This window comes from Diplotaxodon limnothrissa, linkage group LG3 (assembly GCF_057381915.1).
Source record: "Diplotaxodon limnothrissa isolate DT_005_m linkage group LG3, D_limnothrissa_male_GT1.1, whole genome shotgun sequence".
Classification (NCBI taxonomy): domain Eukaryota; kingdom Metazoa; phylum Chordata; class Actinopteri; order Cichliformes; family Cichlidae; genus Diplotaxodon; species Diplotaxodon limnothrissa.
The window spans coordinates 5,093,750-5,109,576 of NC_140598.1; the positions used below are offsets into that span (position 1 = coordinate 5,093,750).

The window sequence follows — 15,827 nt, forward strand, 5'->3', positions numbered from 1 at the left end:
CCATCAGGCTGTCAGGAAGCTAAACTCCCTCCCGATTCTGCCCCCCTCTCCCCTCTTCTCCACCACGGTCTCACTGAACTCTGTCACACACACACACTCACTCTCTGACGCACTCACTGGCCTGCTCCAGTCACTTTGTGGAGCATTGGACTGCTTAAGCATTGGACCTCATAAGACTTTGTTGTTACACTATCTCTTACCGTACACTACTAAATCCCCATTTGCACTATTTGCCTATTTTGCACCACTATGCCTTCTTACTTGAATATTGTATATTGTATATTGCATAGCTTTTTTTTGTTATACGTAAAATTGTATTGTATTTATTTAAATTTTTACTTTTTAATTATTTTATTTGCATTTTTCTAATCACTAGGGTTTGAGAGTAACGCAATTTCTATTCTGTGTATGTCCTGTACATGTGGCAGAATTGACAAATAAAGTTGACTTGACTTGACTTGACTTGACTTACAATATATATTAGCAATAGTATAGATATGTAAGTATATTACAGAAATGGGTCTATTATGGTATGTTATAATGTACACGGTATGAAGTATGTTGTGAATATTCTATAACTATAAGTATGTACAGGCTGTAGTGAGTACAAGCTATGTACAGGCTATGAACAGGATATAAATATGAAAAACTATACAGAATATGAAATAAATAACTTTACAGAATCTGAGATATACAGCTATACAGAAATGGGAACTATGCAAGTTGTAAACAGTTGTAGGATTAAAGATTATTGAATGTACAGAATGATTATTTACACAGAGCTATACAGTAGTGCAGTTAAGATAAGTGAGGGTGTAGATAGTTTCTACAGAGGCTATATAAAGTGCTAGTGGTTGTGAGTGGTGGTTCAGTCCATGTTATTATTGTGTTTGAGGGTGCAGTTGTCCATTGTGTGTGTGTGTTCAGTCCATGAGTTTAACGTGGGTCAGATGTCAGGAGGCAGAGTTCAGGAGTCTGACAGCTGTGGGGAAGAAGCTGTTCCGGTACCTGGTGGTCTTAGTCCGGAGGCTCCTGTGGCGCCTCCCAGAGGGCAGGAGGGTGAAGAGTCCATGTGATGAGTGACTGGGGTCTTTGATGATTTTCCCAGCCCTTTTCAGACACCGCTTCCTGTAGATGTCTTTTATGGCAGGAAGTGGTGCTCCGGCGATGCGCTGGGCAGTTTTCACGACCCTCTGCAACGCCTTCCGGTCCGAGGCAGAGCAGTTCCCGTACCAGACTGTTATACAGTTGGTCAGGATGCTCTCGATGGTGCAGCGATAGAAGTTCACCAGGATGTCTGAGGACAGGTGGTTCTTCCTCAGAGTCCTCAAGAAGAAGAGGCGCTGGTGAGCCTTCTTGACCAGCTTGGAGCAGTTGGTCGTCCAGGTGAGATCCTCGGAGATGTGGACTCCCAGGAACTTGAAGCTGCTCACACGCTCCACAGCCGTCCCCTTAATGTGGATGGGTGGATGTGGGTCAGCATTCCTCCTGTAGTCCACGATGAGCTCCTTGGTCTTCTCGGTGTTAAGCAGCAGGTTGTTTCTGTCGCACCACTCAGCCAGACGATCCACCTCCTCCCTGTAGGCGGCCTCATCGTTGTCACTGATGAGGCCAATCACCGTGGTGTCATCTGCAAACTTAATGATGGTGTTGGAACCATCAGCAGGTCTGCAGTCGTGGGTGAAGAGGGAGTAGAGGAAAGGGCTCATCACACAGCCTTGTGGTACACCGGTGTTCATTGTGATGGTAGATGAGCAGCGGTTATCCAGCCGGACATGTTGGGGGCGGTTGGTCAGGAAGTCCAGTAACCATTTGCAGATTAGGGAACTGATGCCCAGGTCTGTCAGTTTCCTGATGAGTTGTGAGGGGTGGATTGTATTGAATGCTGAACTGAAGTCTATAAACAGCATTCTGGCGTAGGTGTTGTTGTTGTCCAGGTGTGAGAGGACAGAGTGCAGTGCGATGGAGACTGCATCCTCTGTGCTCCTGTTCTAGCGGTATGCGAATTGGTGGGGGTCCAGGGTGGGGGGGAGACAGGATTTGAAGTGTGCTAGGACCAGCCGCTCTAAGCACTTAGTGATGATGGGGGTGAGTGCTACTGGGCGGTAGTCATTGAGGCAAGATGGGTTGGAGTTTTTGGGTATTGGGACGATGGAGGTGGATTTGAAGCAGGCCGGTACCACAGCGTGGGCCAAGGACAGGTTGAATATGTCTGTGAGCACTCCTGCAAACTCCCCAGAACACGCTCTGAGAACACGCCCGGGGATGCCATCAGGACCTGCAGCCTTGTGGACATTGATCCTGCTCAGCACCGCTCCTACATCGGTGGGGGAGAGAGTCAGAGGTTGGTGGTCTGGCGTCATGTCTGCTTTGGTTGTGGTTGTGGGGTTCCCTCGCTCAAAACGAGCATAAAAGTTGTTGAGCTCGTTGAGGAAGGAGACATCAGAGGATGCGGGGGAGGGTTTGGTGGTCCTGTAGTCTGTGATGGTCTGGAGTCCTTGCCACATGCGTCGGGGGTTGGAGTTGGAGAAGTGTTCTTCTACCTTCTTTTTGTAATGGTGTTTGGCTTTTTTGATGCCCTTCTTTAGATTAGCCCTGGCTGTACTGTAGGCGTGTGCATCTCCTGACCTAAAGGCGAATGGAAAAATGTGTTTTTAAAACCAGCCATTAGGAGCGTCTGTGGATATCAGCTGAGGCTGAACTCAGGAACACCATCACATATAAATACACAGAATTAAATCACTAGATAAAAGACGTCATTAAATAAGGATCAAATCAACATGTCAAAGGTCAGTCAGAAGAGGTGTGGTTAAACACTGGCAGTGCAGCGACCTAATGCAGTTTGGTTACCGCCACGGGAAAAGCCCCGCCCCCTCTGAGCCTCCGCTGTGTCCTCAGCACATCCAGGAGCAGCAGGTCAGAGGGGGCGGGGCCATGTCAGGACTTATTTTAAGTAAAATTTAAAGTGGAGCGACGGCAGGAGTCACACAGCAGTAACCAGCTCTGTCTGCCAGGGTCAAAGGTCAAACAAGTCCTGCAGCTGACCCACACACAGACTTACACTGATCCACAGAGAGTGATGAATCCACACATCACTCGGCTGGAGGAAGCTGGGTTTCCACACCGTCCAATCAGAAACCAGTGTTGACACCGAGACCCGTCTCTGTAACAGGAAGTCAGACCCTCTGCAGCAGGCTGACCTGTGACCTCTGAGACAGAGGGAGGAGTTTGTGTCAGCAGGGGGCGCTGCAGCATCGCCTGAGAGCTTTAAGAACAACAGCAATAAACAGGAAGTGAAAGTCACACTTCTGTTGGTGTGCGTTATCAGCAGACCCCACCCTCTGCAGGAAGCTGAGATAAGAAGCAGCCAATCACAGAGCAGAGAGCATGTGACTTCCTGTTCCTGCTGTTACTGTGACAACAGCTCCTGGGACAGAGAGCAGCTTTCTAAAGAGGAAAGATGTTGCTGTCACCCCCGGGTGTCATGTGACCCACCTGATGTACCGATTTAAGACTGTAAGAACAATAATAACAACATGTTTTAGTCAGGTGATCCATGCAGAGCAGATCCATGTGACCAAACACAGCTGGATCACATGTTTCCTCTCCTGGAAACAGAAAGCCTTCATGTATAAAGGCTCATGTACCCACTGAGCCCTGCTCTCAGATCTGTGAGGCTTTAACAAACAACAGTTTAAAGTCATGTTTAGCATCTTCTGTCAGTGTGGAAGGTCACACACTTTCCTGAGTGTTGAACCCTGAACTACTAGCTGTTCATGTCAGCCTGGACATAAATACAGACCTGCCTGCTGTCATAGACCCCAGCACTCACATGTTACTTATAAGTGACTCATATGTATGCATGTATATATTGTGTATATTGTGCTATTTCTTACTTAGTGTGTTGTGTCTTTGTTCCTGTTTGTGCTGCAGCACTGTAACCTAAATAATTTCCCCTGGGGATCAAAAAAGTATTCTGATTGTGATTAAATGAAAGCAGTCAGAGCAGAGGACGGTGATGTAAGGAATGGGATTTTAATCAGCCAGTCTCCTTTAACTCTCAGCATCACAAAGTAATGTGGTAACATCTGGACTGATGTGTTTACTGTCAGCTAGTTTAAATGCTGTAGGCTGCAGCCGTTGCTCTAACACTATAACTGTAACAGGGCTCAGTGCTGCTTCTAACAGTCTGAGCTGCTTCAGGCTTTATTTGTGAGGAGCACAGCAGCTTACAAACACGTGGCTGGGCCTGGACCCAAAGGAGTGTTTGTTAAAGCCTGCAGTGAATCCAGCAGCAGAATGATGGAAATGCAACACAGCAATGATGAAGAGGAGCAGCATTAAAGCCAAAGTCCAGTTCATACAGTTAGGTCCATAAATCAAATAAGGGAAAATAAAATGTTGGTTGGATGCACCTGTCTGCACCCTTAATGCTCTCTGGTCGCTATGGTAACGCGTAAACATTTCTTTCAAAATAAGACACACGACTACAACACGGGAAAAGACCCAGGGAAACGAAGTTAACGATAAAAACCCTGAAAACCATTGTTGGATTTATATTTTATCATTGTCATTGTTATTGGGGAATATCTAACCATATATGCTCAGAGGTGTAGAACCAATTGTGTAATGATAGTAGTCTTTAAAGACTTTGTGTGACTCCAGAGTGTTCTGGCATTCACACCCACGTCCTGGGATCATGGGAGAGGTGCTACCTTCTTATTGTTTTGTGGTAGGATGTCTGTTTTAGTCTAAGTGCCTTTTGTTTAGATGAACTGCTGGACTTCCAGACCAGCAGGTTTAGGGAAGTCGTTTATGGGGTCACACTCTGACTCCACACACACACACACACACACACACACACACACACACACACACACACACACCTACATAACATACAGACTGGTACCTTTGTTCACGTGTATGTTAATGAACCTATGTATATTCATGTAACCTCAATAAAAGAACAGTGTTACGAGGGAACGGACGAGAGCGACTGTGGTCAAGCGAAGGAACGGCATTGGTCCAGTTCTCTCCCGTGCACGAGAAACATAAAGAACTACTCGTGTCTTGCTTTGCTGTGTAGCTGGATTGAACGATCCAGCGAACAGGTTTATGCTACAAACCTATCAACCATCAATTTCACACCGAGCCTCGACTCTCACGGCCCGGTACCAAACAACTCACGGACCGGTCCGTGACCCGGGGGTTGGGAACCGCTGAGTTAACGCATGAGTAGTTCAGGGCTGCGCGTCATTTTCATTGTTAATATCTTTGTGAAAAGCACATTGATGTGAAAATCTTCATGAGAGTCAGAGGCCCTACAACACGATTAAAGAGTCATTCAAAAGAAAATCACAAGTTATTATCATCTTCAGAACATTTCATTAAACATTAGAGACAGACTGCTGAGTACATCTCATCTCTATCCAAACAACCTACAGTCCACAAACACATCATGAACCAGTGCTCTGGGCTGTGGTCTGTCCCCAGTTACATGGATCAGCTGGTTCCCTGCAGGTGACTGCTGCTGTGGTTTGGAGTGGATGAATAAACCTGAACTGAATCAGGTGTCCAGTTACTTTTGGTCCCTTTAAACCAGGCTGTCACATGTTCAGGATGTGAAACTCCTCCTCCGTGAAAACGGGTGTGGGTCACAATCAGCCAAGGTTTTGGGTGAACCCATTGTGAGATCTAGCCCCACGCTATCATGTGATTTCCTGTGATCAAATGTCCCAGGATGTGAGTGGGCGTTAAGACGTCCATGTCCCTCTTCAAGCAACTTAAAGAAGTCCAGACGCTTTTCTTTCCAAGCTCCTTCAACAACATCATTCATAGAACAGCTTCCAGCTTCTTTTGCTCGGCTACAGTTTGGATGGATTTGCATTTAAAGATGCAACAAGACTAAAATGGTTAGGGTCAGGAGGTCAAAGGTCAGAGCTCCTGTGGGTCTGAGGGCGGCCTCACGCTGGAGAAGGATGAAGGAGTCTGACCTGAGCCAGTGTTTGACATGAACACATCAGCACTGCTGTCAGTGAGCCTAACGACAGCCGTTAGCATCATTTCAGTGTTTCAGTCATAAAAACACTTCCTGTCTCTGTGGTGGTTACAGTGACATCATGCAGTTTGTGCTTTGACCTCCAGAGGGCGACAAATCAGCACAGACAGAGAGCTCCATTCAAACTTTGCTGCCATCAGGAATAATTCTTCAAATATAATCATCAGTGTTTGAGCAGTTATGATATCAGGGACAATCTAGACATGTGTGACAATACTGAACATGTCACATGACACACCTCAAACATCATGTGATCCACTCTCAGTCTGCACTTTCATTCATGACTTCAACAGGTTGAAATGAGCTTTGAAGAAACATCAGTGAAATAAATCTTTCATGGATTCATGTGAGCAGCAGATGAACTTTGTACCAACAACATCTTCAATAACAGAGTCTGAATGAAGCTCAGGTGTTGATGCTGCTCACTGATTGGACGCTTGCTTTCAGCTCTGCTCTCAGTCTTTACTGCACAGGTGAAGGTAGAAAGTGTGACTGGATCTATAGACTGGAAACAGAGAAACATGCTGAACATTTGAAGCTTTGCAGCAGAAATGTTCATGTTACAAATACAGCAGAGCTGATCTGGGATCAGTGTGTTCACACCTGCAGCTACAACAAGGTTTCATGTCTCCACACGTCAGCATGTGAACTTTACTCTGACTCAGTCTGAGCAGTCAGACGGCATATTTTTAAAGTTAACACATCAGCACACACAGAGCTGAGCCCCTCCCACCTGTGCTGAGTTTCAGGTGGAGCCCCGCCTCCTTCCAGGAAGCAGCTCACCTGTGTGTCCGTGTTTAGCGTCCAGGTGTGGAGTGGAGCTTGTTGTTGGTGTGAAGAAACTGTAAGTTTGCTTTGTTTCCTCCTTTAACAGTTTGTCTTTAGGAACTTTACTGTTTGTTCAGCTCGTGTTTGATTTCTTCACACAACAAACTGTGTGTGTTTGTATTTCCGGTCTCTCCATTAAAGTCAGTGTGTAATGTTTCCTGGCTAACATCAGCTGTGTGCAGCTTAGTTCAGCACAAATCTGCCGCTCCATAGTTCACGGTAACGGACTCACAGCTGGACCAACGAGGCCGAGTGTGTCCGCCACTCTGAGCTACGTTCGTGTTTGTGTACTTGTAGTTTGTACTTTGAGTTCACTCAGAGCCCACAGAGGACGCAGCGTACGTGATGACGTCACAGCCCTTTACCTCCTTTACTGTCACTGTGATTAATATTTACACACGAGACACCTGCAGAGCTCTGACGCTGAGCTAGCACACAGCATGCTAACGCTAAGCTAACGCTAAGCTAACACTAAGCTAAAGCTAAGCTAACACTAAGCTAACACTAAGAGTTCTTACAGACACGAGTTAAAAAGCTGCTTTTAGTTTGTGATCAGAGTCCAGGACTGAGAGCAGCAGCAGAGCTGATGGATGATGAATTACTGGATGGAAGAAGCTTCTCATTAGCAGTGAATCAGTGTGTGTGCAGTTCTCTGCAAACTCAGCAGCAAGAATTAGTGTGAAGCTTTAACTCTGCTGATCCTCTTTGAATCCTGGATCAGCTGAAAGGTTTAAAATGTTGTTCACACGTGTTGGACTGACTGAAGCTTCCAGTCACAGTGAATCAGTGTGTGTGTCAGTGAATGCATCGTGTGTGCTTCAGGCTCCATCTAGTGGACTGATAGCAGAGCAGCTGATGGCAGCTTCCTCTGCCTCACACTGCTGTCTGACTGCATCCAGCTGACACTGAGATGAAGCAGGAAAGAAGCAGCTGATATTTGGACAGCACACATGATGAAAGGAGGATTTCAGCTGATGTGCACATGAATGATTTGTGTTTCCTCTGCAGGTAGAAAGTGTGTGTGAGCTGAATTGAGCAGCATGGATCAGTGTGAGGACAGAGAGGAGGGAGTCCCTCCCTCTAAAAGCACTCTGTGTGGGGAACATGAGAGCCAGACCAAAGCTCAGAGGTGAGATGACCATCTCTAACTGTCCATGACTCTTCTCCATGTCACAGCTCAGCACTCACATCACTGCTGCATCATTATTCACAGGAACCAGCCTGGACCTCCACCCAGCTCTGTGTCCTTAAGGAGTGACTGGTCTGAAGAGCGCTTCATTTATTTTAAATCCCAGCCTGTGTCTGCTGCAGAGAGGTGAGCTGTTAGCAACATGAGCTCTTTGATTTAACTGCTCGATGTTGTTGGATATAAACTACAAACACGTCGTTCCCTCAGTCCCATTTAAACTGTCTTTTAAAACAAGCCTTTGGTTTCTAAACAACTGAAAACCCACTTCAGCAAACAGGAAGTGATCAGAGCGTCCGTCCACTTCCTGTCAGGCCCTGCAAACATTTCATATTGAAGAAAAGTAGCTGACATCTCACATTTTTACTCCACCACATTCAACCATTGTGACATTTTACAGCATGAAACTCTTGTCACATGACTCCTGTTATGTTATAGAGTCATGTGACCACCAGGGAGGGATTTGTATGGATGAAACACATTCAAATCAATCTGATTCATCAATGGAAACATTTTTGGTGTAAATGCAGCAACACTGAAAACGCTGAAGATAAAAACACAACAGATGAAATATGAACAAATCGAGGCTTTGAATACACGTGTGTGTGTTTGAGACACAGAGATAAATGGATTGTGTGTCTGTCCTATTGCTGCGTGAGGATTTTATTGTAGATTTTGTGCGTGTACACTTTTGACCATGAAGGTGTTGAAAGGGCGTAAAACAGTTGGAGGCACCAGAGTGAACACTAGTGCTGTCAGTAGATTAAAACATGACTAATTAATGACACAATCTTCTGTCATTAATCCTGATTAATCACAATTACTTGATCAATAGCTGCAGTTACATTTTTCCAACTTTATATTTAAGCCTGTAACAGACGTTTACACCATATAATGAAGTCAATGCAGAATAAACACAAAGAATGTTAAACGCTTCAATTCAAAGAGACTTTGAATAGTTTTCAGTCTTTAACTCAGCTTCTCTGCTGTAAATACAACTTTGTAACAAACATATATACTAAAAGCTAAGTGTGCACTAATATATAATAATATATAATCTATATTACTGCTGTTAATGAAAATGTTTAATCAGACTCATCACAGGGTTACTGTGGATTCATTTGGATTAATCACCATTAAACATCATTTTTAATGTAAACGAATCAAAGTTCATTTCATGAGCAAACAGACTCGAGAGAAAAGGGCAAATTTACACACTTAACATGTTTATTGAACATGTAAACATTGATTAACCTCCTGAATGAGCCGACCCCCCCAGGGACAGTCCTGCATGCTAATGATGGGCTCTGCTCTGTACCTGCAGGATTCTGTCAGCCACAAACTCCTCAGCTGATCCTGAATCTGAGCCCATCTGTCAAACAATCATTTTCTTCACAGGTGTGTGGAGGTGGCACTGATCCTGCAGCAGTCTAACACTCTGTCACTCTTCTTCAAGTCTTTGACACGAGGAACCAAAACTATGTTATTAACAACACTAACAGGTCTGCAGTTTGTCCACTTGGCAGTTGTGTCATCAGTGCTTTGCATTGTTGTGATATTTTAAGCTGGAAGTGCTTCGGTGAAAAGAAAATTCCTTCTGTCACGATGTGCAGAATCCTTCATGTTGGTCGGCTGGTCCGTCTTGTTATTTTTTTAATACTCAAACTTTCCATCGAGAGGTCAGTGTGTGTTTATCATCTTCCATATTGAGCTGATTGGTTCAGCTGCCGTCACTAACAGATGTGCTGCACATCTGCACGTGTGCAAAGGTAACTCTACTCGGACAAACTGCCCGAAGTGCGTTGATAGAAACATTTCAGGGATTTTGAGTCGTTCTGCTCTCCAGATGTGTCGTGTTAAAGGTTTTTATCATGTTAATCATGATAACAGATGAACCCCTAACCCTAACCCTACATGTTAATTTTGACAGCACTGGTAAATCCTTTTTAATGTTCTTCTGTCAGATCATTGATTAGACTCGACTCCAAATACGAGACTCGGAAAACTCAAATGAAAACTCAAATCAAAGCAATGAGAAAAGGACTTCTTGTGTTAGAATGAAAACATATGGAAGTGGTCAGGTTTCAAACACTCGATGAATCTACTGCACAGTTACATTCAGGGACCTTTGGCCTCCTGAGAGCATTAGTTGATGGTTCATCACAGTTTTCTCAAAGTTTCCTCTGAGCTTCTGCAGCATCATCACTTCCATCACTGATGAAAGAAAGTTCATAGAAAACAGAAAATATATCTTCAGAATCTGAGAGTCTAAAACTTGACAGACTTGATTCAGATGAAGTTATTTGAGCAGAAACTCCTGGATCTTTATCCTGTGTTGATCTAATCCTTCATGGTTCCTCCACAGAGTGGAGCAGCAGAGCTCAGAGGTTCCCAGTGGTCAGTCTGCCCAGCAGCATCAAACACAGCTGGACTCCATATTTATGGTCTGTACATGTACAACAACTACTTTATTATTAATATTAATAATAATGCATTTATTTATAGGTCCCTTTCAGAACACCAAGGACTCTGTGGACTAAATGACCAAAAGAAACAAACTTTGAAATCAGACGGTGCAAATGTGATCACAGGGAAACGTTTTAAACATCGAGGCTTTAAACAGAAACCAAAGTGAAACAGTTTGTAGTCGAGATCAGTGGGAATGAAGCTGAATAAGTGTTTCTTCAATATCTTTGAGCTCTTAAAAAAAGAAAAACTAGCTGAAAGTCTGGCTGCTCTTATGAAAAGTACAGAGAAATTATGGGTCGCTCAACACTTGTGCACAATATAAGAGTTTAAATAAATCTAAAGAATAACTCAAAGTCCTACAATCATACTGATAAAGTCATCTACAGCTAACTATCCAAGTGGATTTGTTTAAGACAGCTCCATCTGCTGGTGGCCCTCTGCAGGTGCATGAAAGGGGCGTGTTTATATTGAAAGTAGTAGAGAAAGTAAACCCCACGGGAAGGAGGAGGACTCTCAGCAGCTTCCAGCTCATATTCAGACATTTGACTTCTCACTGAAAGCAGCAAGTTTGAGTGTCTGTACCTTAGTTAGAAGAGATAACATGTCAGTAGTAATTAGAGTTGATTGAGCAATGCTGTCCTTGTAATGTAGTTTATGATTTTTATGGACAAGTCCAGTTTTTCTGTAGAGCCTCTCAAGTTGGTGACAGCAGCAGTGGAAGTTCACGTGTAAACCAGAGCAGCAAATCAGGTCCAAATGTGTTGTTCACAGTGAGTGGGATCATCATTGGCTGCTATGTTAACCTCCTGCAGCAGGATGTCTTTGGTCAGAGAATGGATAGATCACTAAGTCATTGTTGAGTTTAGGGAGACAGTAGACAGTTGCAGTAGGTTCAGCCAGTTGACACACAGTAGATAAAATAACTGAAGGCAGGAGCAGACACCTGTATGACTTTCCACCTCTCACATAGATTATTGTCCCTGGGCAGCACCACAGGGCTGGTAGATGTAAACAAAGCTGGAGGAGAGGATTGATTCATCGGAGAAAAGTCACAGAGTTGTGTCTTGATGCTCAATCATCCAGGTACGTAAATCCCAAAAAGCTTGATTCTGTTCATCTGGATGTTTTCAGTGGGAGAAACGTTTCATCATCATCAGGTGACTTCTTCAGTCTCAGCTGACTGCAGGTTTCAATCTTATAAACAGGACATTTGTATGACTGAAACCAGCCCACTGAAGGAACAATGGGCTGGGAGGTCAGTTCATTGATCATTGGTACGCATATTGTCAGGACCATTGATCAATGGTTGTTGATCAATGGTCATGAGTCCAGTTCACAGAGAGCTGGGGAATGGCTGCAATCACAGCATGTAAGATGGTGACAGTTGTACCCTTAGGCCCCTCCTCCATTCAGAGATGGTCTTTCCTTTTCACATAAATGGCCTCCTTGACTCCGCCCTCAAACCAGCGTTCACATTTACTCAGGACCTTCTTGATGTGAAGTTCTTCTGCTTCGCTGGCTGCTGTGTCTGTGGGGATGGTGTTTGTTCTGTGTTGTAGTGTCCTGATGACGCCCAGTTTGTGCCCCAGTGGATGATGAGAGTCAAACCTTAAATACTGATCTGTATGTGTAAACAGAGTGAACCTTTAAGACCAGTTGTCTGTACGATCAACTCAGTCACCTGAAACATCTCCAAGTTTCTGGCTTTGATCATCAACCTGTTGGTAGTTCAGCTCTGAACACCAGTGAAATGTTTCTCCCACTGAAATCGCTGCATTCATATGAACAGCATCAACGTTTTGGGATCATGGAGTTGTGGACAAAGTCTCAGTTAATCAGATAAAGTCAAACCTATAATTGGTAAAGAGTTCGTGGATGATATGCCCCTTGATGGTAAAGAAGTGGATGTTGTGTAGACTAAAGATCAGAGTGGTGGGTCATTCATAAAGTATTCTGTTCCAGCTGCTGGAGGACAACATCATCACTTTTGTGAAGAACGAGCTGAAGAAGATCCAGAAGGCTCTGAATCCAAATAAGCCCCAGTGCTTGGAGTTTCAGAGGGAGGATGATGAGCAGAGGAGCAGCAGCAGAGAGGCATTTGTGAAGATCACAGTGGACTTCCTGAGGAGAATGAAGCAGGAGGAGCTGGCTGACCGTCTGCAGAGACGTAAGAGGATTTATCTAAAGATTTAAGCTGCTGGATAAATGAGACACTTGTGACACCAGTGTGTTCAGTCATTTCTCAGTGGGTCAGAAATTGTCATCAGCATTTTGTAAAATATGATTGTTAAAGTTGTATTTTTATTATTATTATTCAGAACTTCCAGCTGCTGTTTGTCATCGTAACCTTAAATCCACCCTGAAGAAGAAGTTCCAGTGTGTGTTTGAGGGCATCGCTAAAGCAGGAAACCCAACCCTCCTGAATCAGATCTACACAGAGCTCTACATCACAGAGGGAGGGACTGCAGAGGTCAATGATGAACATGAGGTCAGACAGATTGAAACAGCATCCAGGAAACCAGACAGACCAGAAACAACCATCAGACAAGAAGACATCTTTAAAGCCTCACCTGGAAGAGATGAACCAATCAGAACAGTGCTGACAAAGGGAGTGGCTGGCATTGGGAAAACAGTCTTAACACAGAAATACAGCCTGGACTGGGCTGAAGACAAAGCCAACCAGGACATCCAGTTCATATTTCCATTCACTTTCAGAGAGCTGAATGTGCTGAAAGAGGAAAAGTTCAGCTTGGTGGGACTTGTTCATCACTTCTTTACTGAAACCAAAGAAGCAGGAATCTGCAGCTTTGAAGACTTCCAGGTTGTGTTCATCTTTGATGGTCTGGATGAGTGTCGACTTCCTCTGGACTTCCACAAAACTACAATCCTAACTGACCCTAGAAAGTCCACCTCAGTGGATGTGCTGCTGATAAACCTCATCAGGGGGAAACTGCTTCCCTCTGCTCGCCTCTGGATAACCACACGACCTGCAGCAGCCAATCAGATCCCTCCTGACTGTGTTGGCATGGTGACAGAGGTCAGAGGGTTCACTGACCCACAGAAGGAGGAGTACTTCAGGAAGAGATTCAGAGATGAGGAGCAGGCCAGCAGGATCATCTCCCACATCAAGACATCACGAAGCCTCCACATCATGTGTCACATCCCAGTCTTCTGCTGGATCACTGCTACAGTTCTGGAGGATGTGCTGGAAACCAGAGAGGGAGGACAACTGCCCAACACCCTGACTGAGATGTACATCCACTTCCTGGTGGTTCAGGCCAAAGTGAAGAAGGTCAAGTATGATGGAGGAGCTGAGACAGATCCACACTGGAGTCCAGAGAGCAGGAAGATGATGGAGTCTCTGGGAAAACTGGCTTTTGATCAGCTGCAGAAAGGAAACCTGATCTTCTATGAATCAGACCTGACAGAGTGTGGCATCGATATCAGAGCAGCCTCAGTGTACTCAGGAGTGTTCACACAGATCTTTAAAGAGGAGAGAGGACTGTACCAGAACAAGGTGTTCTGCTTCATCCATCTGAGTGTTCAGGAGTTTCTGGCTGCTCTTCATGTCCATCTGACCTTCAGCAACTCTGGACTCAATCTGCTGGAACAACAACAAACAACCTCCCAGAAGTCTGAAACAGGAGAATCTGCAAAGAAACACTTCTACCAGAGTGCTGTGAACAAGGCCTTACAGAGTCCAAATGGACACCTGGACTTGTTCCTCCGCTTCCTCCTGGGTCTTTCCCTGCAGACCAATCAGACTCTCCTACGAGCCCTGATGACACAGACAGGAAGTAGCTCACTGACCAATCAGGAAACAGTCCAGTACATCAAGGAGAAGCTCAGTAAGAATCTGTCTGCAGAGAAAAGCATCAATCTGATCCACTGTCTGAATGAACTGAATGATCGTTCTCTAGTGGAGGAGATCCAACAGTCCCTGAGATCAGGAAGTCTCTCCACAGATGAACTGTCTCCTGCTCTGTGGTCAGCTCTGGTCTTCATCTTACTGTCATCAGAAGAAGATCTGGATGTGTTTGACCTGAAGAAATACTCTGCTTCAGAGGAGGCTCTTCTGAGGCTGCTGCCAGTGGTCAAAGCCTCCAACAAAGCTCTGTGAGTAAACATGTTGTCATCGCTTCATTGTTAAAATCATGGGAAATAAATCAGAAATGCTGAGTTCAAAGAGCACTGTAACATTTTTTAAAATAGTAAATTAAATGATCATCAGTCACTCAGTAAATATATGGTAGTTTTAATGTTTCACTCCAGCATTTCTAAAACACACTTTGTTCTGTAACTCTTATCAAAGGACAATCCAGACCCAGCCTATAAGAACATGAGCTCTGATGCTTCAGCCCCTCTGACAGGTTTATTATCCTCAGCTTGTTCACTTGTCTCCAACTCCAGGAGTTTGGTTGTTTTATTCTAAAGCACAAACTTCACCTGCCAGACTTCACCTACATCTTTTTCTGATGTTCATAATTTAAGTTCAAGTTTGTATCTCACTTTCAGTGCACACCCTCCCTTTTTAAATATAAATCTCTGCTGTGCTGTCATGTTTTCATCCTGTATGGAGGGAGAAACTCGGTCTTCATTACTGAAATTGCCTCTAAGGTCGTGTTTCTTGTCAGTAACCATATCTAACTGTAAGGCTTCCATAACCAGTGTTATCACAGAATTACAGTGGGTTCACTCTGGGTCCTCTACAGTTTCTTCCCACTGTCCACAGACATGCAGTTAGATTACCTGGTGATCTAAACTTCATGCAGGTGTGAGTGAGAGTGGTTGTCTGTCCCTCTGTGGGCTTAGTGGAAGAGACTGGATGGATCTCTGCTTTGTCTTTGATATATGCTGACAGCAAACATTCTCCATGAAGTCTGCATTTCAGCTCATCTCCTTTATACACACCTTTAACAGGAAGAGTTTTATACAGCTAGTGTTTAAAATCAAGTGTTATTCACAATACACAGGTAATGAGCATGATTATTGAATTACTAAAATTTTCTAAAATAATTGTTTTAGTTAATATTGTATGACAGTGTACACAGAATTATTAGCTCAGTAGGCAGAGTGGTCGCCCCATGATCATAAGGTCAGGGGTCGAATCCACCGAATAGTTACCTTGTGGTACCCCTGAGCAAGGTACCATCAAGGTACCAATCATGTGCACTGGACTGGTAGCACTCATAGTCTCATAGGTTTAAATAAATTAAAAAAAAAAAAGGGTTCAACATATAAACAAATTTAATTTGATCACATATATTGTTTGTTTTTTTTTGTTTT

The 15,827-nt window shown here is 44.2% G+C and overlaps 2 protein-coding genes across 5 annotated transcripts in view; one reads left to right on the forward strand and one right to left on the reverse strand.

Annotated features, from left to right (window-relative positions):
* The window catches only part of LOC146634314 (NLR family CARD domain-containing protein 3-like), a 494,998-nt gene that overhangs the window by 363,612 nt on the left and 115,559 nt on the right, over nt 1–15,827 (reverse strand). The window lies entirely within an intron of this gene.
* The window catches only part of LOC146634319 (protein NLRC3-like), a 580,191-nt gene continuing 572,079 nt past the window's right edge, over nt 7,716–15,827 (forward strand). For 2 of the 4 annotated variants that reach the window (XM_085376580.1, XM_085376595.1), the window contains exons 1-5: nt 7,716–8,015; nt 8,100–8,201; nt 10,438–10,516; nt 12,504–12,708; nt 12,860–14,657. In XM_085376580.1, the coding sequence (XP_085232706.1) occupies nt 7,927–8,015; nt 8,100–8,201; nt 10,438–10,516; nt 12,504–12,708; nt 12,860–14,657 (2,273 nt within the window). In that variant the 5' untranslated portion in view covers nt 7,716–7,926. The remainder of the gene's footprint in view (nt 8,016–8,099; nt 8,202–10,437; nt 10,517–12,503; nt 12,709–12,859; nt 14,658–15,827) is intronic. The other 2 variants (XM_085376603.1, XM_085376637.1) reach the window with 2 other exon arrangements.